The sequence below is a fragment of the Numenius arquata genome, chromosome 7 (assembly GCF_964106895.1).
Source record: "Numenius arquata chromosome 7, bNumArq3.hap1.1, whole genome shotgun sequence".
In the NCBI taxonomy this organism is placed as follows: domain Eukaryota; kingdom Metazoa; phylum Chordata; class Aves; order Charadriiformes; family Scolopacidae; genus Numenius; species Numenius arquata.
The window spans coordinates 36,485,226-36,513,211 of NC_133582.1; the positions used below are offsets into that span (position 1 = coordinate 36,485,226).

At 41.9% G+C, this 27,986-nt stretch overlaps 1 protein-coding gene across 1 annotated transcript in view; it reads left to right on the forward strand.

Moving 5' to 3' along the window:
- Positions 1 to 27,986, forward strand: part of NPSR1 (neuropeptide S receptor 1) — a 62,401-nt gene that overhangs the window by 5,247 nt on the left and 29,168 nt on the right. Inside the window, exon 2 of the mRNA XM_074150659.1 lies at positions 9,718 to 9,850. Coding sequence (XP_074006760.1) covers positions 9,718 to 9,850 — 133 coding nt within the window. The remainder of the gene's footprint in view (positions 1 to 9,717; positions 9,851 to 27,986) is intronic.

A 27,986-nucleotide genomic window follows, 5' to 3' on the forward strand; every position in this document is an offset into this window, starting at 1 on the left:
ACCTTGTACCAAAACACAGCAGAATGGCAAATGTGAATTACATGCTAGCAAAATTGCGCTGTTCCCATTTGTTATTGACTGAAAATCTTTCCCTTCATCCTAGTCACAGCTATGGAGGGTTTTTGGGCAGGGTTGGGGTGTGATTTGTTTAGCTGTTGTTTGAGCTTGGAAAGATGACAGCAGTTCACACACATTAAATATTGTACACTGAAAGAACTCTGCCTCACCTGTGATGGTGAAGTCAGAGCTAAGAAATACTTTTTTAAAACCTGGAGATTCACAGAAAAAAAGATAGATACAGTTTTGCTAAATTTCAAAAGGAAGTGAAAGTAATCTTAATAACATAATTGACTCTCTCCATAAGAAAATGTCCTTATTTAGTGAATAGGCTTCCTCAGCTTGTTTGTTTTTCTAAGTCTAAAAGGGACAAGATATTATAGATTTGGCCTCAAGTTGCGCCAGGGGAGATTCAGATTGGATGTTAGGAAAATTTTTTATGCTGAAAGGGTTCTCAAGCCTTGGAATGGGCTGCCCAGGGCAGTGGTTGAGGCCCCATCCCTGGGGGGATTTAAAAGCCGGGTTGACATAGTGCTTAGAGACATGGTTTAGTGATGGTTTTTATCAGAGTTAGGTTGATGGTTGGACTAGATGATCTGAAAGGTCCCTTCCAACTTAGACAGTTCTATTATTCTATGATTCTAAGATTCTATAACACATTAAAATTCATGGACTATGAAAGATGCAAAACTGCTTCTAAAATTTGGCAGAATAGAAAACATCAGTTTGGGTCCCTTCCAGCTGTGCCCTTCTTCCAACCATAAGGACCTGTGCAGAAGTGACTGTTGCCTGCACCTCTGGTGTGTTGTAAAGGTCTCGTGTGGCAACACATCCTAGGATTGCCAGAATGACCTGTAGCCATGTGCTAGGAGGATAACACAGCCTGTGAGAAATCATCTCAGTAAAGCAGCCTCTGTGCAGGAGATATGAAAATTATCAGGCATGACCATTGCCACTGAAATGGAAAAGCAGCAGTCCCAGAGGCAAACCTGGGGCTGAACTAGCATTTATACAGTTTGAATCAGGCTCCGTTCCAGGCAATGCCTCAAAAAATAAAAAATAAAAAAAATTAGCTCCTTGCGGGCTTGCTGCCTGCCCAAATGTGTTTGCCTCAAACTCAGTCATAGTGGAAGCACTTTCAAGGACAAAAGATAAAACTTAGGTTTTAACTTTCTCTTCTCTCAGTCTTTCTTATCTTCACATGAGTTTTCCCAGACCTTTTCGGTGTCAATCAAATTGCTTTTCCAGAATTTTCAGGAACATCTTGTGTGAGCTCTGTATAGAAACATCTTCTCAGTTTTGGCTTGCTAGATGGAGAATGTTTTTTCAAAATGCACTTGTGCTGCTTGTGACAACTAGGGCATAAGATTTTGGTGATCTTCCCAGTTCTTAGTGTGTTTCTTTCTCACTGAGACAAGGTCTACCTGCAAATGAATCCAGAGTGATCCAGCCATTTTAGTATTTTCCCCAAATCTTCTTTCTTCCTTCTTTTTTTTTTTTTTTTTTTTTTAAGATTTCTTGAGCGTTAGGAGGCAGTTTGAATTAATCATCCCAACTTTCACATTCAGGTGTTTAACATTTACTGTGTGAAGCTTACTCCTAGCCTAAGTATTCCCACCACGGTCCCACTTTTGGTAAAGTATTTAGTACCCCCTTACTTTGTTCCTTCTCGACAGTCAGAACTCGTAGCTACAACTAAAGTGTGTTTAACACCACTACAGCATACACCTACACACCAAGAGAGGTTTCTGGTATTTTATTCACAGCACAAGAAGAAGTTTGAATGCTTCCGATTGGCACTTTAACAAAGTTTTTTCTTTTTGGTGTATTAAAGACCCTTTATTTTGTAGCTGATAAAACCAGCAATAGTCATGATCCCTCCAGCGGCATCGTACTTGACTTCTGACAGCTCATTGTTTAAACTGGTCACACCCTGGCAGAAATTCCTCATCTCAGGCTTCTGTGTAAGCATAAGAAAAGTGCCACCTTATGTTTTTTAAGTGTTTTTTCCTAATATTAATATGTTTGCACTATTCCCATGCCAGTAACCTTTACACCCATACTCTTGACTTACAGGGTGAATTTTATTTTATGTAGATTCCCACAAAGATCTGAGTTGTTCATGTTTCTATGATACAATAAATAATATACAACTTGTGCAAAGCGCTCATCTGATTCCATCTGTATAAGTACCTTTTAGCTTTCTGTACATTCCTTAAGAAAATAGGTCTTATGCATACTTGTGTGTGCATAATAATTTAGGTGGGGAAGGGCTTCTGGAGGTCACCTGCACCAACCACTCAAAAGCAATTTCAAACTATGTCAGATCGCTCACGGCAGCATCCACTCAATTATTTTAATATCTCCAGGGACGGAGATCCCACAGCCTCTCTGTACTCCAATCCCAGTGTTTGACCACCCTCAGAATGAACATTTTTTTCCTAATACCTAATCAAAATTTCACGTCTTACAACTCTTAGTTGTGGCCTCTTGTCCTTTCATTGCACACTTCTCAGAAGAAACTGTTTCCACCTTCTCTGTACCCTCCTATTAGATAATTGTAGGCAGCAGTTAGACCCCACAAGGCTCCTTTAGGGTATCTGCTGTGGAGAAACCTGACAGTATGAGACAGGGTTTTGTTTATTTATGTTTTGTTTATTTATTTTAAAAAAATGTTATGAATTATGTCAGAGGTTGTGCCAGTACCTTTAAGACTTCTTAATTAAATTGTGCTGATGAGTGTCTTTCTTTGATTCTTTTTAGTGTTGCAGTCCAAAATGCAATTTGCTTGAGAGGTAAACTGACTATAAATCCCTGACTGGAATCAGTCAAGCTGCATGGCACCTGTCTGCCTCAGGAAAACTAATCTTCCTGCTTTGTTGCGTTTTTTTGGGAGTGTTTTTTTCATTTTTTTGTTCCATCCTAAAAAGGGGCTGTTAGATAGCAAATTTGTCCTGCACGTTTTCGGTATTGAAAGTTCATGGCTCCGGAACTTCTACAACAGGGTCAAAATCATGCAAAATCTAGAACCTTCCATTTTATTGTGGCAGGCCACAAAGATGATCAGAGGGCTGGACCACCTCTCCTATGAGGACAGGCTGAGAGAGTTGGGGTTGTTCAGCCTGGAGAAGGGAAGGCTCCAGGGAGACCTTATAACAGCCTTCCAGTACCTGAAGGGGCTACAGGAGAGATGGGGAGGGACTCTTTATCAGGGAGCGGAGCCATAGGACAAGGGGTAATGGTTTTAAACTGAAAGAGGGGAGATTTAGATGAGATACTAGAAAAAAATTCTTTCCTGTGAGGGTGGTGAGACACTGGAACAGGTTGCCCAGAGAAGCTGTGGCTGCCCCATCCCTGGAGGGGTTCAAGGCCAGGCTGGATGGGGCTTTGAGCAACCTGGTCTGGTGGGAGGTGTCCCTGCCCAGGGCAGGGGGGTTGGAACTGGATGATCTTTAAGGTCCCTTCCAACCAAACCGTTCTATGATTATTGCGTGGCCTACAATTAAAGTGATTATTTCAGAGGGTGACAAAAGATTTTTCTCTTTTTTTCCTCCTTTAAGAAAGTTCACCACTACTCATGGCAAACCTGACCATGAGCATGACAGTTCCCCAGTTTAGCAAGGAGATTTGTGTGTTCTTCTTATGTGTTAAGAAAAACATCCTTACAAAATTGTTTGGCTTGCTCCATGATTACCTCTCTCTTACAATCTCAATTGCTGCAATTGGTCACACTAGGAAAATAGTTTTTTTAAATATACCAAAGCTAAGCAGTCAGACTGTTTACATATTCCCAGAATTTAATCAACCAGCAAGAAGCAGCTGTTCAGAGGCTTAAGCCACTACTGACCTGCGATATGAGAGATGAGTGCCTCTTCTTCACCCAGGTGACCAAGGACATGGAGCAGGAAGGCACCAGGCCAGTAAGGACATGAATTCACCACAGGCCTCCTCTCCTCACATTAGGCAAGAGTGCCTCTCCCTCTCTTTTTCTTTATTTACTCATTCCTTACCTGGCAGCCCATTTTTTCCAGGCTGTATCCCAACCAGCCTCAGCAGCTAGAACAAAGCTGTTTCAACATCGGGTTCCTGTTCAAGTGCAAACATGCTTTATCCATTGATAGTTGAACCTCTCCTATTAGGCAACTGCTGCGATATCAGGCAAAGGCTTCTGCACCTCAAGACGTGAGCAGCAGCACCTACATTGGGATGGCCTATTAGGTATATCCCTATTCCACAACCGTGACTGGTGCCCCCCAACAGAAGGGATATAAATCCTGAGAAATGAGTGAGCAAGGAGGTTGGTTGGGGAGAACTGGAAGGAGGGGTGGCATCATGGCATCAAATGTCTGCCAGTGGCTCTGAAAAGGTTTAACTATGGTCTCGATTAAAGCTGCTCACAGGGATGATCTTTGTCTCAAATATAAAGCAGAAAAACCTCATGATAGACTTATTGTAGCCTATGAATTCAGAAATTTTTGCTGGAGAGACAAAATAAGAAGCCTCTTCTACAACCAAAGGAAAACACATAAAATCTTCAGACAGGTTTTCTGACTTACATTTTGCCCATGAAGAGACTTGCTTCATTGACTAGAGCTGGTTTTAATCTTAAAGCGAATTAGCCAAACATCAATATGTGCTCCAGATGTCAAGCGCTTCCATGCTCCAAACACAGCAGTCTTGTGGAATAGCAGTGCATGCAATGGTTGTAGTCAAGCCAATGAAATCCTCTTGACTTTGATTTACTCTGTGACCTTAATTAAGTCACCAGCATCTTTATGTTTTCTAATCTACAAGAACTGGTGTATGTAACCGGTCTCTCTCACAGCATTCTCATGTAACAGAGTTAGCAATGCCCATTGCAAAAGCAGCCCTTGTCAAAGAAAAGCTTCTGCACAGGGGTTTGTGAAATACTATTATCTATCTTTTTATCCCGAAAGCTGCTGATGTCTGTGCAACATGTTATGAAACGATGTTTTTTGTAAATCACCTTGCTGAAGGTTGTCGCAAAGAGGCGATTTCTGCTTGGTGAACAAACAAGACATGAAATGAAACTTCTCTATGTCTAAGCAACTTTACGGTGACTGATAAACCAGAATTATAGAAAAATGCAGCTGGAGTGAAGTTCAGAAATCAATCAGCTATCACTCTAATCTAATAGCTCTTTTTAAGACCTTCATAGGCAGAGGTTTCACTAACTCAATCAATCTATATATACGTTATATTTTTTAATATGATCAATCTGAATTCTGTGCTGTAGTTTTAATTCAGTGATTTTTGGCCAATCTGCAGTAGATCTGAAGAAGAGATTATTCCTTTCCTTTTTTACGTCAGTCTTTTTGTGTCTTCAAGGTTTTGTTCATATTTCCCTGCAGTCTGCTTCTTGCTAGATTAAACAACTTAATTCATTCAGCCTTTTTTTGCTTGGCTATATCCTCTAGACTGCCGTCAATTCATTGATTGGTGTCTCTCTGGAAGCATGGCACCCAGGAGTGGGCATAGCACAGCAGCTGGGTACAGCGGAAGAATTAGAGCAGAGGCACGCAAGACTAGTGTCAATTCCATGATGGTGGTTGTCTTTCTCTTGGCAGGGTGACGTTATTAAATTATGTTCCACTTGTGGGGTACTTCTTTACCTGCTGTATGTGGGGGAGATGTTTTGAAAACTCACCCAACCCGATGTGATTACGCTCATTGCACTGCACAGTCCTGCACTTCTCCTTTGTTGAACAGCATCTTGGGGTTTTTTCCAGTGCATGTTTACAATTCATCAAGATCACATTGCATTCTAATCCTAGCCTCCATGAAGTCCTTTATCACGATGGGCATCCCATTAATAACCACAGAAGTTTTCATTCTGCAAGCTAATACAAACAGAGAGAGGCTGCAGTGATTTAAGTTGCCTATTGTTATAGCTCCTTAATCCCCAAGAATGAGATCCGCTTCTCTTCTCTCTGGATGCCAGCTACCACAAATAGATTAATAGAAACTTTGGCTTTGTTCCTTTGTCTATGTCCTTTCAAACTTACTTCTCCTTTATTCAGCTTTTGTACCTTTTAGGTTATCTTTGTAGTCTGGTTTAATTGCATATTTCTGTAGAGCCTTAGCCTGAAATTGCTAAACTGCTAAGCACTGCTTTTTAACTTGGCAGGAAGGGATTTAAACTGACCATAAGTGCTGCACTCCTGTGGTGGAGAAACACCCCTCTAACGCAGTCTCTGTTGCTCTGTAGGTATTTCTTCTGTGGGAAATGGAAGAAGATTTGAATGTCAGGTCCTCGTTCTGTTTGTACCCAAAACAGTATAATCTAGGAATACAGAATTTCTTTCAAGAAAATTCTCTCCTGATTTTATACCAGAGAATATGCTCAGTTTTCTCCATGAGTGAAAGATCTTTTATGAAATGGAAAAGACAAACCAAACCCTGAGGAGAACCCAGCGATTTCAAGGACAAAAGTGATGTGAAATCTTACCTTTTGAAATTTTAATTACCTTCCAAAGAGACACTTCCAATTCCTGTACAAAGGAAAGCATCCCCATAAAAATAGTCCTGCCATGTCTCTGCCACACATTTTGAAGGGAAAATTCCAAGAAATTTCAGAGATTTGCAGATGCCCCAAAAAAGGTGGAGGTTTTTCTTGTCTACAAGCTAAGCATCCAGCCCACACAAGTTGTCTTATGTAGGTCACTCTATAATGAGTGGAGACAGGCCATCCCAAGGTGGGTGAGATGAATGGTGACTCATCTCTGAGATACTGCTATTATATAGACTACGCTATGACAATTGAGGGTAGTTGTCTCCCTTTGGAGCTTTAAAGTTAGGTGAGACGACCCAAATGGTAAATTACACTGGCAAAATTATCATGCTGGGAAAAGTGAAACCATCTAAACACAGCCTTCATTGTATGCTTAAGATAATAATCTCTGGGTTCAGGCACAGAGCGCAGCCTCAGATTGCTCATACACTGGGTCTTTCCTTTCCTCCATGCTCACGTAACCCACAGGGTAGCGTGACTACCTCCCTGGAGTAAAGCAGAATCTGGTTCCCACAAGGGGCTCACCAGTAGAGGAGGGACCCTGGATGTGGTTCAGAAGGGGGCTGGGCACTGAGGAGGCACTAAAGCTAATGGCAGAGCAAGAAGCTCCTTGTCCCTGTTCCTTTCTTGCCATTTCACCTTCCCTCTCCACACTCACATCTGAGCTGTTTTCTCTCTGTGGGCAGTATGAACTCTGGTCTCTGCTCACCCATTAGAAAGACATGGGTTAGTGGCTGCCAAATGCTTTTGAGTGCTCTCCCCTCCTTCTGCTCCATCATCAGCCCAGTCAGGCAGGTACGGGTCACAGAATCACAGAATCTTCATGGTTGGAAGGGACCTTTGAGATCATCGAGTCCAACCACACATACACCAAAAAAACCCCCAACGATCTCAGGCACCAGAGTATGTCCTGAAGTGCCACATCCACACATTTCTTAAATACCTCCAGGGATGGTGACTCCACCACCTCCCTGGGCAGGCTGTTCCAGTGCCTGACCACCCTCTCAGTAAAGTCATTCTTCCTAATATCTAATCTAAACCTCCCCTGCCACAACTTCAGACCATTTCCTCTGTTCCTGTCATTCTTCCCTTGGGAGAAGAGGCCAACACCCACCTCTCTACACTCTCCTTTCAGGGAGTTGTAGAGGGCAATGAGGTCCCCCCTCAGCCTCCTCTTCTCCAAACTAAACATGCCCAGTTCCCTCAGCCTCTCCTTGCATGACTTGTTCTCTAGACCCCTCACCAGCTTGGTGACTCTCCTCTGGACACGCTCCAGCAGCTCAATGTCCTTCCTGTAGTGAGGGGCCCAAAACTGAACACAGCACTCGAGGTGAGGCCTCACCAGTGCCCAGTACAGAGGCACCATCACTTCCCGAGTCCTACTCACCACGCTGTTCCTGATACAGGCCAGGATGCTGTTGACCTTCTTGGCCACCTGGGCACACCGCTGGCTCATGTTCAGCCAGCTGTCCACCAACACCCCCAGGTCCTTTTCTGCTGGGCAGCTCCAGCCACTCTTCCCCAAGCCTGTAGCATTGCCTGGGGTTGCTGTGACCCTGTCAAGTGTGGGTCTCACCGACAGCCTCCTTCTGCCCCACCTGCTCAGGACAGTGCTTCAGGCGTCACTTCTGTAGGGCCAGCAGCTGTGACCCCTCTTCAACTGCAGCCCTTATCTAGGTCCCACATTATGGGTTCGGTGTCAGGAACTGGAAGATCCCAAATGACTGCATTGACATAACCCGAAACTCATCCCAGTTGCTAGGATATGAATCTAGGGGACCAATACAGCTGAAGCCATGGAAAGCCACAAGAAGGCTTGAAGAGGGCGTTGAAGGGCGTTCAAGGGGGTTGAAGGCTCTTCCGTATTTCATTCATACAGACTGTCTCCTCCTGAAACATCAAAGGCAGGAGTCTTCTCAGGAGCAACAGGCTCTGGGAGACTGCATGGACATTGGGGTTACCTTTATAACTATAAGTTCTGCAGAGCTATACATGTGTTTTTTCTCTCTTCGACTAATAATAATGTGTATATTATTGCTGCTGGATACATTAGGATTTTTTTTTTCTCCTGAGCACTCTTGCTCTACATCCTTCAAACCTAACTGTTACTCTGAAAAATCCCCTCTCCTCTTTGCAGAATAGCAGCAGAACCATCTTCCTCCATGCCACTACATTCAGCTTTACGCAGGACAGGTTTTTTTTATAAGTGAGAATTCTGCAGAAATGCAGAATATTCTCTCCAGCTGACCCAGGCTCACCAGACTCTGTGCTTCTCAGGCATCAGAGCTGGCTGGCTGCTATGGAGAAAGCATAAACTTCACACTCTTACATGGTGAGGGGAAACCTACAGACTGAAAAATAACTATCCTGCATCTAGAGAGGACCAAATGGGTTTTGGTGGCCAAAAGGAGAGAGAAGATTGGGCCTGCACCCACAAAACAAGCAAACATATGTACACCCTTGTTCTTGCAGCCAGACCATGCTGATGCTTTGAGTGAATAACTTTTTTTCTTTTTCCACATCTTTTCTTTGTACACACTACCACTAGGGGACGTTTTGTCATCGCGTATTGCTCACTACACAATTTTACTTTTCCTGACAGTGGGTCATGCTTTCTTTTCAATCTTGGTGTACATCTAGATCATGGGCCGGATGTCTGAATTTCATAGGGTTTGTGGATGACCCAGACTCACTGGAGCTGGGAAGGAGAGGAGTATTTATTTCCCCCGTTTCTCCAAAGGAGCCCATCTATCAATAAGTCTTACAGAGTGAGGCAGCTGGTTATTTCACAGCTTGCTGGAGCAACCCGAGAGAACTGAGGGCTGCCTCTCATTTTTGTGTTAAGTGCCAAACACAGACACTGCTAGTGGTTTTGTGAAGATAGAAGTCATATACAGCCACTGCAAATCAAACTGGAAGGAACATCACCAGCAGTAATGCAAGTTAAGTATTTTCTGCAAGAAGAATAATATTTTTTAGACTAAATAATTAGAAATCAATTGGCAAAACTCACATTTCATTCCTTTTTTCCATTCTCATCTCACTTGTCCCAGGATAACTGACTGGCTTAACCCAAGTCACTACCCACCCACCTACCAATACCCTTTTTTCCCTTCTCTCCAATGCAGACAGAGCAGCTGGTGACTCTTTGGATTCTTTTTATTGTCACAATTGCTGGAAATGCTATTGTGCTCTTCTCTACCTGGAGGAGGAAGCGGAAATCTCGAATGACCTTCTTCGTTACACAGTTGGCAATCACAGGTAGTGTATGGGAGGGGACTGGGCACCTGAACTGTACAGGAATCACTATTAAGATGACAAATAAGAAGGTGCAAGTTGAGTGGTGAAGAATTCAGTTGCCACGTAATGTCCAGCTGCAGCTTGGCATAAGGCAGATGGACGGCTGCTTATCTTAGGGATGTGATCTAAAAAGGTGTTGCTAGATGTCATAGTGTCTGCGTCAGATGCAGAAGCTGCAACTCATCGATTTCACTGAATCTTATCTTCCAGTTCGAATTTGCATCCACATTTCCCAGAAGTTAGTCCACAGCTGTTGTCATGGAACTATTCAAATTAAACTAGTTTAAGAGGAATCTCTTGCGTTTTTCTACTAAACTCCTTTCTAAAGTACTTCATAACAGTATTGCTCCATCAATTACACACTTGCAGCCAAGGGTGAAAATAACTTTGTGTTGTCTGGTTTAACCAAGTAAGGGAAATATAAAAATGTAAATGTGGAGAGGAATGCATTTAGCTTTTTTTTTTTTTTTTAATGGAAAAAGGATGCTGATCCAAGAACTTTGCAGTTTTTAAACAAAATGGAACATCTACAGAAACCTGGTTTGTAAAATATCAGTCTCAGAAACTAGGAAACTAGTCTCAGAAAGTAGGAAAAGAAACAGGAGCGTAAGCAGCACATTGTTTCTCTGTGGCCTTGAATGGACTAAATTTCTGGGGTTTTAAGTTTCCCAAGGGAAAATATGTGCTGTTTCTACAACAGTGTCCTGCTACTAATCCCTGCTTACAAGACAGCTGTAGTGTATTGTTTGTATATATAGGATATGTTTACATGCTTTCTGTTGCTTTTTTTCTTTTTTTTTTTTGTAAGATATGGCAGGAATTACAGCACTTTTCCACTAAAGATCTATTTAATATGTGCTTTCCCAGCAATATTGCATCCTCCTTTGATGTCTGTTGTATCTCTGTTTAAACTGGAAAAGCAAAGGACTGCACTCCCCAGTTTTCACCATGCATTTTTTCCAAGTAAATGAACTCCCGCTCATGGTCTCGACCGTGTCTGCCCAGGAGCTTGTCGCAACTGAAGAGCTACTCTCAGTTGAAACTGTTAGACCAAGGCGTGCAAATTGATGCAAAGGGACTGACCTGTAACTACAGGTGACATGAGAATTACTGCAAGGTGAGGAGGTGAAGGTTTGCAGTGACTCCTCTTCTGAAGCGCTGATGACTGGTTTTACTGTTCGCCTGTGAGTCATCTCCAATAAACGGTTTCTCCTCATATCTTGGCTGGAACTTTGATGTCACTTCCTTCGCGTGCCAGTGGTATTTTCCGTCAGGTAAGGTGTGTTGCTATAGCCTCACAGCACAGTTTGGAGGCATCAATCACAGATCAAGTGCTGCAGTGTTCACAGGAGTTTCAAAATAGCCAGTCTCTACTCAAAGAGTTCCCGATCCCAGATGCATATATGGAAGATGGTAAAAGGCAGGCAGCCGCCAAGCAGTAGTACCAAGCAGGCAAAGAGCAGAAGAGCAACTGAAGCCCCAGATGGACACTGTCCATTTTCTACCTACCATCATCAATGAGCAGAGTACTGGGACAACCATCATGAGAAGGGCTTTGGAAGAGAGGAGGGTGGAAAACAACCCTGTGTTTCACAGAGTCACAGAATCAGATGGGGTTGGAAGGGACCTCTGGAGATCATCTAGTCCAACCCCCTGCCAAAGCAGGTCCACCCAGAGCAGGTTGCACAGGAACGTGTCCAGGCGGGTTTTGAGTGTCTCCAGAGAAGGAGACTCCACCACCTCTCTGGGCAGCCTCTTCCAGGGCTCCGCCACCCTCAAAGTGAAGGAGTTCCTCCTCATGTTTAGATGGAACTTCTTGTAGTCAAGTTTGTGCCTGTTCCCTCTTGTCCTGTCCCTGGGCACCACTGAAAAAAGACTGGCCCCATCCTCCTGACACCCACCCTTGAAGCATTTATAAGCATTGATCAGCTCCCCCCTCAGCCTTCTCTTCTCCAGACTAAAAAGGCCCAAGTCCCTCAGCCTTTCCTCTTAAGGGAGATGCTCCATGCTCCTAATCATCTTTGTAGCCTTTTTTTTTTTTTTCTTTTTTTTTTTTTCCTGTTTCCATCTGGCTCAGAGGGCACAAGGGCTTGGCTTGCTTGGCAGAGCAAAGGCACAGGTAATATACAGCATATGTAACATACATACATATGTATTGTACATACACCAGCATGGTAATCGAAGATAGGTCCTAATGGGAAGAGCCCAACTTAACAGCAAAGGGTCTTGTCCTAGTAAGAAAACGTAATTACTGAGGCAGAGAAAGAAACAGCATTAGGACACAGGTGTCCAGGTCACAGGAATAAAGCAAGAAGCAGATAGAAGTGTCTGGACCAGGGTAATGCAGGAGAAGGCTGGTCCACATGAGGTGTACTAGGAGGAGTCTACTGCTGTTGCTGCGCTGCGTAAGGGCCCAGGTGGGAATTTTGCCTATTTGGGACCCATAGGAAAGGTTGAGTTTTTGGATTAGAATGGAGGTGGATAGAGAGCCAATCACATGCCATCTACATGAAAGGAAAGCATTGCAAGTGCTATGATGTTTTGAGGGAGCTGGAATAGTCAGTGGCAAAGACATCAAGGGGAATATCCCATTAGTCGTGGGCTGCAAATATTGCCATACAGCTGACATTACAATATCGACTGAGGTCCATGTGTTCCACTTGCTGATTCTTCTGACCTCCCCTTCCCTAAAATTATCCCTGAATTTTAAAACCAGAGCTTCAAAGTGCCTGAGTCCGACAATCTGTTCCATTTCATATTGCAAAAATTCAGACAGTAAACTCACTTGACATTCACATCTGCAATATTAAAAGAAGTAGCACCAGCTCGAACAGCAAGGCTCCTTTCAAGCAGTGTTGACTTCTTTTTTGTAATGCAGAAGTCAGAACTCTAATTTATCTTCCCGCATCAAAAGTTCCTGTCAGTATTTTGGCACAAAGGAATGACTTAATTCCTGAAATGGAGCCATTTCACTTTCTTATCTTCAAAAATAATAATAAGAACAAAGCAAGCTGGCAACAGTCATCATTCTTTCACAACAAGTTATGAGGTAGATGCAGCACATTATGAAAACACTGGCTTGTCACATTGCTTTGACATGCCAGGCATATTTAAATCCTACCAACTAAAGCCTAATCTCCTGGCAAGCAGTTTCTGCTTAGTCAATATTACTACTTCCATCTATTTTGGGATTCTTAAAATATTTATTATTTCTACCCCAGTAGCAGAGAGAAGAATAACGGATATAACTTTATCAATGCAGGCAGTTCAAAGCTATATAAAAACTTTTTGTCTATTGATCTGTGGCTCGATAATTGAGTAGTGTCCTCAATTCTCACATCTTCCCACTAATGTGGTACCAAAATGAAATGAAATATGGCCTTTGTGTTAGAATAAACAAGGTATTCAAAACAAATGGTGCATAATACATGAATAGGAAATGAGCACTGTTGTTCTCCTTGACTCGTTGCCAAGCCAGATGCAGAAGAGAAGTAACTAACTGATTGAGGCTTCTTTCAACACCACCAGAATTCGGTGGTTCAGCCCATTCAGCAAATTCAGAGATAAGACTCGTACTGACTCCTTACTATGCCATAATTCAATGTGGTGCTCGAGGCTGCAGGGATCTGTAGGAATGTGAGTAATCCCTTCAACTTCAATGTGCTTAAAGATGTCGCTGAAGCCCGGATTCAGAATACTTCATATTAAATATACACCTATGCAATGCCGGTGTCAGCACCACATTCAAGTCTATGTTTAACTCTCAGTTCATGCATAAATCTCTGAAATTATCTGGGAGTTAAGCACTAGGAAATCAGCTAAGAGTTAACAGATGAGCTGAGCAATAGTTCTAATCACTCAGCAGCAGCTAATTTAACAAAGACGAATATTACCACGTTTGCCTTGTGTTCAGTTTGCTTTCGGGCATATTCCTTCTTCGTAAAAAATGCTTTTTTTTTAGAAACAAGCTCATCTGTGAAGACTGAAACTAAAGCTAGGTTTCCTACAGATTTCTATCTCCAAGGCAATTTAGTTTCTCAGAAAGTTTAAGCTCTGAAGATTACCCTGTGAGGAGGGTATTTCTAAACACTTTTTCCCCAAATAGATTTCTTCTGAGTTTAGCACAAGTTATGCTCATGGCATAGCAATCTCCCCTGGCAGGAAACCTCTCACATCTCCCCCTGCCTGATGCTATTTCCATTTTATATAACTTGCAGAGTCTCAGTGTCTTAAGATCCTTGCCTCTGACTGAATTCCCTGCGTGGTTCAAGAACAAAGAGTGGGGTCTGATGGACAGGCAAGTTCACAGGCACTGTGTCACACTAGAAATCTTCAAGTGAAATGCGATTGTTTTCAGAAAAGATGGTTTGTCCACACATTTGTTTCCATTTAGATCACTTTACCCAGCTCTACCAATTGAAGGCTTCTTAACCCTACCCTCAAAATGTAAAAACAGCAGACATGAGCATATATAAAACACAATTCTTTGGACAAGGAATGTTATTTATTGGCTAAATAATCCGTTCAAGAGAAACTGTGATTATTGGACCAATTCTAAAACTATTCAAAGAATACATTAAAAATATCTGCAAAAAATTATTTTACTTCTCAGTTTTCTCCATCCAGTTTCAATTACTAGTGACAGAGAAACATATTTAAGTTCCTTTTAATGGGTGGATAGTTTATTGAGGTTTTTTTTTCTTCAAAAGTAATGTCTGAAAATTGGAGCTGGAAATGTCATGACCATTAGCTCTGTGAGTTTCCCTTTTTATTCCAACATTTAGCAGAAACCAGTACCTTAAGAACAGTGTTAGATCTCGTTCATTAGTATGGGGTGGTATGCACTTTACTGCATGCCTAATTTTAAGCTGTAGGCTGATGGACTTGATTGGAAATACATGCTCATATAGGTATTGCTGTGGCTGTAATGAAGAGTGAAAATAAAAGAATGCCAGCTAACTTCTATGGCAGCTTAAATACAAACAAAAAATCAAAACAGAAACTGTGGAAGTATTTAGCTACAGTCTATATTGTGATATAAATACTAAATCCTAATGGATGACTTGAGAATTACATTAAAAAGACAATGAGGTATTTTTAAAAGTGCATCTTTATATTGTTGCCACCTTCTTCAGTTACTCTCAGGTAGCTGGATCACAGGAGGCCTTGGTCCTTAAACAACTGCACTCGTTTTATTTAGTGTTTAGTAAAAAGCCAGTGCACTGAAAACTTATTACGAGAGGGTTATGTGAGTGAATAGCTGGACTTGGACCCTGCTGAAATAAGAAGTGTTTCTCTTCTGTGCTGCTTCTGCCCAGAGAGAGAATGATTGTGGGCTAAAACCAACTAGGCTTAGCTACCTACTTCTGGGATGGCTTTGGTTAAGATGACTGAAGGCAGAGTCTGCCAACTAATCTGCTAGTTAGGTGCACTAAATAGCTGCATCTGACTCTACTGCTACAATGGCTAAACATGAATAAATAAATTAGAAGTTGTCCTTCCTTTCCTCTTTTTTTTCCTGCCTACACCAAAACTACTATGGCACTAGCTGCTTTAATGGACTGTGCCTGTCCTTCATTATTTTTCTTCCTTTTCTATGTGACTTGAAGGAATGAAGATGACTTGTTACTTCCTGATCTATATAAAAGCCTAATATAATAACACAATTACCAAAATTAACATGTAGAACAATATTAACAGATAATTGTCTCTGTTCCAGCTTTTCATCTGGAAAATGGTACTTGTAATATTTCCTCACTTCAGAGAAATCATACATACGAATTCATCAGTTTTACAAGTACCTTAGACATCACAGTGATTATAAACATTGGAAGTTAATTGCATAGAGGCAATTAGCAGCTAACTCAGTAAGTCACCTTAATGGAGGTGGACTGTTGGCAGCCAGAGCCCATAGAGTTCCCAGTTATACTGGAAAACTTATACCTTGCCAGCTGGGTCTTGGCTGGAACTGATTTACATGATTCTCTATTCAAGACACAGAAACCTAATACAGGCTGCTGAACTGAAATAGAGTTTATTATAAATTATAGAATCATAGAATCATAGAATGGCTTGGGTTGGAAGGAACCTTAAAGATCACCGAGTTCCAACCTCCTGCCATGGGCAGGGACACCTCCCACCAGACCAGGTTGCTCAAAGCCCCATCCAGCCTGGCCTTGAACCCCTCCAGGGATGGGGCAGCCACAACTTCTCTGAGCAACCTGTTCCAGTGTCTCACCACCCTCACAGCAAAGAATTTCTTCCTACTATCTAATCTAAATCTCCCCTGTTTCAGTTTAAAACCATTACCCCTCGTCCTATCGCTCCACTCACTCCCCATCTCTCCTGTAACACCCTTCAGATATTGGAAGGCTGTTATAAGGACTCCCTGGAGCCTTCCCTTCTCCAGGCTGAACAACCCCAACTCTCTCAGCCTGTCTTCATAGAAGAGGTGGTCCAGCCTTCTGATCATCTTCATGGGCCTCTGCTGGACCCATTCCAACAGGTCCATGTCCTTCTTATGCTGGGGACTCCAGAGCTGGACACAGTACTCCAGGTGGGGTCTCACGAGAGAGAATACAGGGGTAGAATCACCTCCCTTGACCAATGGTGAGTAGTGTTCCTCAGGGGTCAGTACTGGGCCCAGTGCTGTTTAACTTCTTTGTCAGAGACATGGACAGTGAGATTGTATGATTCTATGGTTCTATGAAACAGTCATTTAGTGTCTCAGCCTTCCCCATATCCTGGGTGACCAGGTCTCCTCTTTCCTTCCGGAGAGGGCCCACATCTTCCCTAGTCGTGCCTTTATCTCTGACATATTTACAAAAGTTTTTCTTGTTATCCTTGATGTCCCTGGCCAGATTTAATTCTATCTGGCCTTTAGCTTGCCTAATCTGGTTCCTGGCCACTTGGACAGTTTCTCTGTATTCCTCCCAGTCTACCTCGTCCTTGCTTCTACCCTCTGTAGGCCTCCTTTTGGCTTTTGAGCTTGTTCAGGAGCTCCTTGTTCATCCATGCAGGCTTCCTGGCTTTTTTGCTTGACTTCTTCTTTCTTGGGATGCACCGCTCCTGAGCTTGGAGGAGGTGATCCTTGAATACTAACCAGCTTTCTTGGGCCCCTCTCCCTCCAGTACTTTTTCCCATGTTACCTTGCCAAGAGGTCCCTCAAGAGGCCTCTTCATCTTCCCACACCTCTATTTTCTGCTAATTTGTGGGGAAAAGAATGAAGGCTGGGGAAAGGGGCAGAGGTGTTTGCTTTTCTTGGTTTCCTTTTATGTGAAATAAGTGGTTCGACATCCTACCTGCAGAAAAAAAGACTTGGAAGAAGTTACAATAGGACTGCACAGGTCATTGATAAAATTGAAAGAAAGATATCTGCCTTTCTTGTGTTCATTATGTCCAAAAAGCTCTTAAAACTGTAGTTAATGTATGGTAAGGAAACAGCCTCTGCTAATTGATTGTCTGTTTTCTACCCTACATGTTCCCATCACTACTGAAAAGGATACGTCAAATTGGGAAGGAAGAGAGGCATTTGTTAATATTCCTTCAGGCACAGACACTGAAATTTGCTGGAGTATCCAATGGTGGCTAAATTCCCCAATTTTGGAAGCAACCTGGTTCCCAGACGCCTAGCTGGAAGTCCAACAACTCTGCAAATCACCTGAGTGTACACATGGCTTGAAAGACAGGGAAAGAAATATATCATATCCACCTTTCCTCTGCAGGCTAGAGAAAGAAACTATAGCAGTTAGTATGACTGTTCATTTTGCAATCACAGAATAAATGAGAATCAATTTACCAAGAGCAAAAATGGTCCCCAGGAGTAAACACAGCAATATTAACATTACTTATTCAGTGCATCCTGTGAAACTATGTCTAGTTCTCTGGACTCAGAGTGAATAAGAAAATTCATTGTATGGCTACATTACTTGGCTGGAGAAGAAGCAATCATTTTCCATCCTGATTCTACCAAGAAGACTAAATCAGTAACTGGAAAACAACATGGGACTTACTTTAAGTCAGGTACGTATTAGTGTACTCCCCCCAAAACTGAGACATAATGCAGGATAAGATAAATGTGGTCGCTGCCTGCAATACCCTGTGGTAGCATGTGAAAAATCAGATTTGATATCCTTTGCCATTTCTGGCAATTTAAAACCACAGAGCAGAAGCTCAGATTCTCCTTTGAACTTTAACTCAGATTTGAAGATAAGTCATAGTGCCCTAAATCGTAATAAGTAACTTGGAGACTGACGAGATACAATTCCAGTCTGATATTATGAATCATGTTTTACTCTACTCTTAGATTTCTGATATGAACAACCAGGAATATTTCCATAGGCTATATATAATCATTCTTTTCTGCATAAATGATTAGTCAACACGATACTCAATCTTTCCTGAGGAAAACAGAAAACATCCAATACATGCAGCTCACTTCAGCCAAAACCAAGCGAAGGGCTAAGAAATTGAATATCCTCAGAAGTTAGGCAAGGAAACCAGGAGTGAGCATTAACATCAAGACTGAGTGACAGAAAGAAGCTTTATGCAAATAAAGAAACAGTCTCTTGGGAGGGGTATCAAGACCTCTATTTCACAGTGTTTGGTCATACAGCCAAAGGAAAATGAACATGGAAACCAAAGTAGATTTCATGTTCTAGAGGTAAAATCATGAAGCTAGAGGTCTGACATAGAGAACTTGGTATCCTGAAAATGCATTGCTCCAATCCAGCCTAGTAGTGTAGGAAGAACAGTGAAACTGGGACTATGACAAAAACATCTGGTCTAGTTACACAGTTTGTGAGGTTTAATGTAAAACAAACTGCTTTTGGTTCAAAATGATCATTCCTTGAAAAGGTAAAGTTATGCACCCACAAGACTGGGGCTCTAAGAAAAAAGGTGGCCTTGGAGGACTGGCAGTGATCATGTGGTCCGAGGCAGTTGGGCTGAATTTGCCTCCTGTGTACGCAGGCGAGAGAATTGGAGTCAAGGAAGTATGCTAGGAAAGACAAAGTAAGAGCAGTGGAGCTGATCTCGATGCAGTAGCCAGAGAGCCTAGAACATGGTGCCCCAACAAGCAGGCTGGTTGGTGCCCCACCAGGCATGCGGGACACTCTGCGAGTGTAGAAATGAGCCCTGGGTTTGCTGACAACTACTTCTTCTGCTTTAGTTTCCAATTCCAAACCAAATTCAAGTGTTCTAACCAGCCTGGACCCAAGGTTGTGTACTCTATGTTTTGCCTAATGTTCATGTATTTTTAGACACCTTCTTAAGGGCTTGCTGGAAAGTCCAGGGATGTACACAATACTCGTGTTTGCTGTGACTCCATCCACTGTAGCTCACTGCAGTTGGAAACAGCAGAACTGCCAGAAAAGCAAAGAAAGCCGAAGCGCTGTACCTATAGCAGCAGAATGCAATAGCCCTCCCATTAGTGGAAATATAAAGATAATGAGCTCCCCAAATGTGCTACTGGAAGCAAGAACGGTCATCCACTTAAAAACCCTGTAATGGCTGTTATTTATATAGCCTACTTTAATCTTACAAATGCTGGAACAAGATGTCCATGATTCATGGTTTGTAATTAATGCAATCACAACCCACTAGGCAGACCTCCTTAAATCAGCATATTTCAGCTTCCTGTCTCTGAGCAGTGGTCTTCAGGTCCCTCACAGGTCACAAAAAACACTCTGCAGCATAGCTGCAAGTATAGAGCTGAGGTTCCTGCAGGCAAGGAGAAATCACGAAGAAAACCCTCTTCTTTCTTATTTACTCAATGTACAGCATCTAAATAGTGTACTAGATTGTGCCGGAAGGGGACAGTTTGTATGTTCGCCATCCATAGGTCCTCAGAGTGGGATTTTTAAAGTGCCTAGTGATATAAACTGTATCCCCTCTGCAACTGCAAAACAGCAGACGCTCTCCCAGCTTGCCAGTAGCGCCAGTACCAATTTCAGTGTAGGATATGGTGACGTGCTTTTCTTCACATTGCACAGGACCACCTGGGACCCTGAGAATTTAGCAACAAAGAGGAGACACCCTCATTTAATCGGCATCTCAGTCTCTCTAACACTCTCAAGCCAGAGAAATCTTTTTTTTTTAACTTTTATTTTGCGGAGCCGTAACGTATTTTCAGTAGCCGTGTGGATTTCCTTATATGGCCTTTAGGGACTTAATAAGCTTTAGTCCACAAATCCTCCTGCTTCTAAAGCAGATAAAAACTAGCTCCAGCACATCTATACATATTCAATTCTATACACAATGATCATTTCTTTGTATTCCTAAATATTCCCATGCATATTTAAAATCACAAGCAGGCACCAGACTTCTGTTCCTAAGTCACCCACAAGTGGCTTCAAATGTCATCCCTAAGGCCAGGAACCCTGGTCACTCGCACAATGGAAATAATAATATTAGTGGAACACATTGTGACAATCCTATCTTCCAAAATTCACCCCGGATCATACATTTTTAAACTAAGATGCCATTTCTGAAAGGATTAAAAAACGATGAATGGACCTTAGATGACCTATCTTTACACAAAGGCACTGTCTTCTCATTTCAACAGACACACACAGCCTAAACTTAATTCCACTTCCCCACCTACAGATTTCCACATAGGAGACCCACATTTAGCATTTCTATTATTTTAAAAGGAGCTGTCAGTGTTTCAGATCTTTGCATACAAATGCTTTCCCTGACTAGACATCCGTGTGACTCAAATGAAAGCCTTTCCTTTCAGACAGTTTTTGCTCCTAGCTTTTTTTTTCCCCCATCTCTCACCTTCAATGCAATTTCTCTAACCCTGTGCCGAGACCTGCACTGTGCAGCTAAATTACTGGTCCATCACAGCTCTGCTGATAGCGGTGGGGCTGTATGGAGATTATAAAGGCTTCCCTGGCCAGCTACAGCACTTTTGAGGGCTGCAAGACAAAAATGCAATGTGGTCTGGGCACGTATGGCTGAAAGGGACATAATTGTCACAGAGATAATTGGATTGTTTCATGACTGCATTCTTGCACACTGGTATTCATTTTAGGAATTATTCATGCTATCTATTTTAGGCTCTTCACTGAGGTATGTAAGATACGAAGTCACTCTCCCTGTGCTCCACTCATAGCCAGAAGAGGAAAACACTCTGAGCTGCCTCTAAGTTTCACTGTCTTGTATAGAAGGATTCAATTCCTAATTTAGATCCCTAAAGTTGACTGTATAAATCCTTCCAGTGCTCATACGTCACGAATTATGTCAGGATTACTATTCATCTTAGATAACGAAGAACCTAATCTTCCAAAGTTTCAATCAGACCTCAAAGGCTCTGACTTAAAACACACCTGCAAATACAAAGTTTTACAGAGAAGGTGTTTCTCAGTACTTTTTTATTGATATATTTTTTAAGTGGAGAAAGGCATATCAACATGTTACCTGATGGAAAATGCACGATTATTTCATTTGTGCTCAGCTCTGTTTCTAAACGGCCTTCCTGAATTTGGCCAAACTTTTCTGGACTCTGCCCGAAAGACAGTTTAATCAAGTGGGGTCTGGAAAAAAAAAAAAAGAAGTGTAGCTTAAACGACAAATGTAATTCCAAAACTCTGCAGTATCACTACAGCTGAATGATTAGCCTTAAAGGAGAACCTTTGCAGTGCAGCTAATTGCCATGCCCCGCTGCGTTAGGGGAAAGAACGACCTGAAATTACTGAAGGTTGCAATGTGGATATGGATGCGTTCTAGCAGCTCAGTCTGGTTTTGCATGCATTTAATACACACACATACAAAAAAAAAAATAATTTTAAAAAAAGAGCTTTGTCAGTGTTAACTGACATGGGCAAACTCCATAGCACAAACTTTGAAATCCAAAAGAAACTTGCGGGTCAGTCGTATATTTCTCCACTCCTATTAAGTTAGGCAGGCAGTAACAAGAAAGAGAAAAGGGTGAAGACTTGCTTAATGAGGACAGGAATAGTTAAAATAGGATGTAAATTGCATCTGGGCAAACGCCCAAACATTTAACTTCCAAGTCAGACTTCTTGCTACTTCTGAAGGAACAGGGATAACAGCACTGTAAAGCAGAAGCAGTTGGTTGATCATGCCTATTTCTTAGACTGAGAGGTTACTGATAATGAACAGAAGCCATTTTTCTTGCAAGATGTTTGCACTTTCATTGTAAACTAGCAAAAGAGAATGATAGACAAAATATTGTTCAAACATGACAAAAGGCTGCAGACGAGAAGTGGGGAATAGAAGGTTTTCAGCACAAAGAAACAGTTTGGTTTAAAGCTGTAGGAACTTGAAGAAACATGACAAAAAGAGAAGTGAAGCTATTTCCTAAAACAATAAAATAAAAATCCGTATTTTACATGTGTGGGCAAATATTTTTATGAAGTTATTTATAAAGTGAAGAAATAATGTTAACAGCAAAACCCAGATCCAATCCATTGGATGTGCCAGGACAGCTTTTCATCTACTGGGTTTTTAGTATAACCTTAACTGTGGAGATGAGTAGCACATCTCCACATTTTGAGATGGTGTTGTTCTATGGATGGATATTTTCTAGTCTTAAATGGAAGAACTGTTTTCTGTCCACTTTCACTTTCCAACTCACATAGGTGGGCATAAAAACCAGGAACTGCTGCCACGTGGGAGGGATGGAGAGCCTTCTTAGGAAAATGGCTTTCCCATGCTACAGAGATGGGGATTGTATCAACATTGGTTTTCTAATGTTTGGGATTGCTGGAGTTACTGCTAGGTTACAACTAAATCCAGAAAAACAATTTAAAGTATATTAAGTATGGTAATTTCGTACTGCTTCTTAGGAAATTGCCTCTCCAGTGATATCTGATAAGTCAACTGAAATACAAGAAATGTCATTTCTTGCTCAGTCTTCTTTGTTTTAAGGAAACACACAAAATATTTAAAAATCAAGGGGATGTTCTCTCTAATTTAAAATCTTTTTCTCAAGAACTTCAAGGCCACGGACCGTTGCAAATGGAAGTCAGATCCCTTCTAAAAGGGCTGGAAAGCAAAAGTGGCTTTTCCTGTCAGCCCTAGCATGGACTCTAGCGTCACCACTTCTGAGGCCAGCTTCATACATAGCCCTGAGAAAGTCAGGGTCCTGCAGTGTTTTGCTCATCTCTCTAGAAGGAGGATACGGCATCACTTCTCCCATCTTTCATTTACAGAATCAATTTGAATTTGGGTTCCTGGGTTTCCCAGAGAGAAGCACATGCAGGCACATAGCAAGTCTGACACATTTTAAATTCTGGGCTTGTTACACGGCACAGCCCATCTGGAGTAAAGCCTCACAGTACTGACTGCATGGGACCCGTGAAGCACTGAGTCACTCGCGCAATATGTGCATTTCCAATCTCTGATGAGTTTTTTACAGCCCTGTGATACTCAAACTCCCTATGAAACAGCAACTACATTTCTTTGTGTCAAAGAGTTATTAGTGACAAATCTCCTTGCTCTATGTCAGAAACTCTCATGAAGTTTTAAAACACAAAAGACAACACAGTGAAAAAAAAAAAAAAACCCACCCACCTGAAATCTTTGCTTTGCAAAGGTATCTGATCTAAAATTAATAAGTGTCAACCACATCAGTTGCACATCAACCTGGTTTCTCTGAAGGTTCCTCTCATAATATTATGCTACAAAATCTACCTCTCTTAAACACTGAAACTTCTTAAACAAACAAATCAGTAGCGAATCCTGTACCTTGGCAACCTGGCTGTAAGTGAGGATTGTCTCTAGGTCTCCCTGGATGGGTATGCTAGCAATTGTAGCTTGGCAAATCAACTGGAATAGCAGCCCCGTCACCCCAAAAATGGTTTTCATTAAGTACTTTCCAAGTGTCCAGTTTGCTTTCCATGCAGTAAGTAAACTAACAGGTTATGTTCAAAAATTGGCACCTTTTGCAGTCTTCAAGTGTTTCTCAAAAGTACTTTTATCTGTTCCCCAGCAAAAACTTACTCAAACAGAAGTTTTGAGTTGCATGGGCATGCCGTATCTCGGATGATATTGGTCTCATTGTAGGGTGGGTGGGGGACGGAGGTTGTTGGCCATTTACTGAGGCCTTGCAGCAAAGTGGTGGCTGACAGAAATCAGCATGGAAGCTTTTTGCGCTGTGTCCTGCATGTAATGTGGGTATATGCTACTTCAAGTATGGATTTTGTGTCAGCGATGACATTAAAACCATGTATTGCACTCTGAAGCTAGCTTACTCTAAGTGCACACTGTCTTCAAAAGCAGGTAGCACAGGGCAGCTAGTATGCTTAAATTTAGACTTCAGCTCATTGCCTACTACTTTCTTCTGGGGACGGTGAAAACATAAACTGCACCATTGAAAATAACTTCTAAGTGTTCTTTCTGGGAGAAACACTCAATCTCCTATCTAGACCAAAGCTGTCAAATTATCAAATATCAACATTTAGAGCTGGGAGTGGAGGATGGGGAAGGGAGCAGTGGAGAGGAGGAAAAGAAGGCAGTAAGTACAGTTTATTCATTCAAAAGGGAAAGGGTATTCCACTAGTAAACCAAAAGGCAAAAATAATCTCACTTTTGAGGGAAATCATATGCCGATAGAGAAACTCTTATTTGGGACACAGATCTTGAGGCCAACTGAAATAATATGTTGACAAATTGATGTTGGCTAGATTGGTCTCTGTTGTCTGTGTGAAGGTCTTAGATATTCCAACCTATTCTTAAACAACCTTTATGGCTGTGATTTGCAGAAAGATCTCTTAGGCTACAAAACCCAGACCCTGTAGGCAGCATAAAGTTAATGCGTAGTTTACAGCAGAAATAGGCAAGATAGACAAAAGATTAAGAGAATTGCAGGAAACTTTACAGAAAAAAAAAAAAAATCTAGAACGAGGAAAAAAAAATACACTGAACACAGAGCATCTGCTGTAACGGGAAGAGTCCTCAATAAACTATCAGGTTTGGCAATACTCATTCAGCTGCTAAAGCTGCGGCAAGGGTCGTTGCTCTCCTTTACCTGGAGAAAGCTGCAGGACACCTGCATGGGGTCTGATTTTAAGAGAAAGCACATCCTCAGATGAACTCCCAGTTCTTCAGGTAAAGGAATAAACTCACATGTCTGAACGTTATATTCCTGGACATTGCTGAGCAGGGGATGACCTCAGGAGAGGGGAAGACCTCTGATTAATGCATACAGAAGCTAAAGCAATATGCCACTTCCTCAGTGAACTTCAAGGATGTCTTTCAAATAGCTCCATTATTATTTTATTGAGTGAAGCACTCACAGCACATGGGCACAGAAGTCCCGCTTTTCCCTCTGTGGCCTTCACAGCTCTTCCAGAGCCCAAATTTTTGGGACAGCCTGAGGTTAGCAGGTGACCGAAGCACCTTCAGAGGACTCGACATCTCCCGAGCCCCCACGATTTGGGAGAAGGACACTGGAGGTGCTTCAACATGCTCTGAAAATGATCCTTTTGCATCCAGAAAGAATATATGTGCCACCTGCCTGTCATCGAGGTCCCCAGCAAACAACCCTCGGACACCTCTTGAACCAGAGGGAGAGTCAGAGTCAAACCAAACCGGTGATTGACAGGAAAGCACAAGACTAGAAAGCAGTAGTGCTAACCCCAACAGAGCCCATCTCTATATATTACAATGCGTTGGAAGTATTAAAGCCCTTCGGCTTGCGTAGTTCAGAAAGTATGAGCGCAAAGGGCATTTACCTTTTAATAATGCTTTTATGAGCTGCCTGAGTGGTTTGCAAGCGGTTCAGTATCCACTGCTGCATACCATTACTGCTGTGTTTTCTAGAAGGCTGCGTGGGAAACACAAGAAAGAAAATGAGACTGTGATCAAAGTGAAATTACAACACACAATTGCATTTCTGTGAACGCTCTGCGCAGCTAACACAAATAGACTGCAAAAACTGATTCAACGGGATCCATCAGAAAAACAAAGCAGTGCTTCCAAAACCATACCCTTTACAGGTATGCTTTTAAATAAAAAAAAACCCCTCTGCTTCACTCATATGGCTTATAATGTCAACTTAAGTCTGAGAGGCTCTGGAAAAGGAAATGGTTTTGAGTTATTGGAGGTCTTTGTGTACAGATAATGCCACAAACAGAATATTTTCCTCCTGCTCAGGACTAATTTGGTCATCATGAAACAACACAAGCAAATGGACTGCCTACTCTTGCAAGACAGAATCACAGAATCTTCTGTTGCATTGACAGCACGATGCATTTCCAATCGCGTTTCCAAATCCTTAAACCCCCACTCGTTAGTGTATCAAATGCATTTGCAAATAAGTGCTTTGGCAAGTTAGCATTGTTTTCAGCAAACAGTGTTTTCACAATGCATTTGTTTATACTGTGCAGAAAATGTTCTTGAAAAGACAGTGATGTTATAAATTCATTGGATTGCTGGATTTATACAGTCTGGGGCTTATGTTATCTATTTTTCCTAGGAGGCTGCTAAAAATACTCACATCCCTTCCTGGTTCATCATTCATTGCTCCAGACACTTTGATCTGCATGAAGCTTCTTTTACATTTTTGATGTGAATTGGAAATAAATACAAAAGTTCATATTCATTCACTATTTTGGAAGACATCCCAATTTCAAAACAACTTTGCTAGGATGCTGACTTAGAGGATGTGGAAAAGCCACAAGTAAATTGATTTTAGCTTTTAAACGAGAGCTGGTATTTATACTCTACACTCATCAATCTCACTGAATTACCTGCAAGGAAAATCCAAGTTTCTGGATATTCATCTCAAAGATACCCAGACATTTTTGGTCAGGAAGAGAAGCCGGATATTTTGAAAAGACTAATTTCCTTTATGTTTTTAACATGTCATGATTTCAGTTTTGGGCTGGGATTGCAACTTTGACACAGCTGCTGGCTGGCTTAGCCCTCAAACCAAAAATCACATCTCATCCGAGAGATATGATTTCCCACACTGGTGGGAAACTTTGACTCTGTTTTAGCAAAGCTTTGCGCAGGTCTCAGGTGCTCTGCTTGCCCTCGTATGAGTGCAAGGTTGACCTCTTCTGGACCCCAGGGAAGGGGTGTGCACACCCAGTGCTGTCAGAGACTTGGCCACACCAACAAACATCTGATGCAGAAGGTCCATGTTTTGTCACAGCCCATGAACACAGTGTTGTGGGTGGCACAAGCACTTCTTTTTACTTATATGAATAACATGCTTTAGGACACGGAGCAGCAGCATGTCTAAGTCTGGCTAGCAAAACCCTGGTCCCATTTAATGTATCTTTTCATCATTTTCCTTCTTCAAAGCAACTCATTTTTTTTTGACAAGGCAGAGTGCAAGAAGGTTTTATATTCTTATCACACTCAGCACACACAATGTGGTACAGGCACATGTGAAGGGCAAAAGGTGAAGTCAGGGTTTTCTTTGGGGCCCCAGAGTAAAAGCAGACATTAGGATGGCTGATATTTTGATAACCTTTCCTGTGTCCCAGCGGTAGCCTTGAATACGCTTTGTAGATAGACTCAGCAGCCAACAGATTGAACTATGGATTTTTTACATTGGCAACAGTCATCTTTTGCTGTGTCAATTTATGTCAGTTTATAGGAAGGCTTAATTCTTGTTTTGACAGCTACAGAATTGTTCTGTGGTCCTGAAGGACTGATTATGGCTTTCCTACCTTCAGCCTGTTTCAGACACTCAAATCCTAATGACAGTTGTACTATGTTTGTTTTTGTTTTTAATAAAAGATGCTTGGCAGCCAAGCTGCATAATCCTTTGGGTCCAACATTTCAGCATTAAGGGAGGAAGTGGATTTCTTTCTGAATTGCTTGGAAAACATATTGCCTTTAAATTATATGGATTCCTCTTTGATTCTCTGCTGAAAGTACAGGCAGGATTGTCGTCTGACAGACAGGATGCTTATTCTACAGTTACTGTAGGTGAGAGTTTGACTTCTGTTGATAAATTAAGGTAGGTGTGTGGAATTTTCTACCTGGCTTCTTCATATGCTGGCAGTAAATGTTGAGACAGGATTGCACGAGCAGGGTGCTGCCAGCAGTATGGCTATAATGACTACTCTTTACTCAAAATTATCATTTAGGATCTCATTAGCTCCTGTTAAAAGAC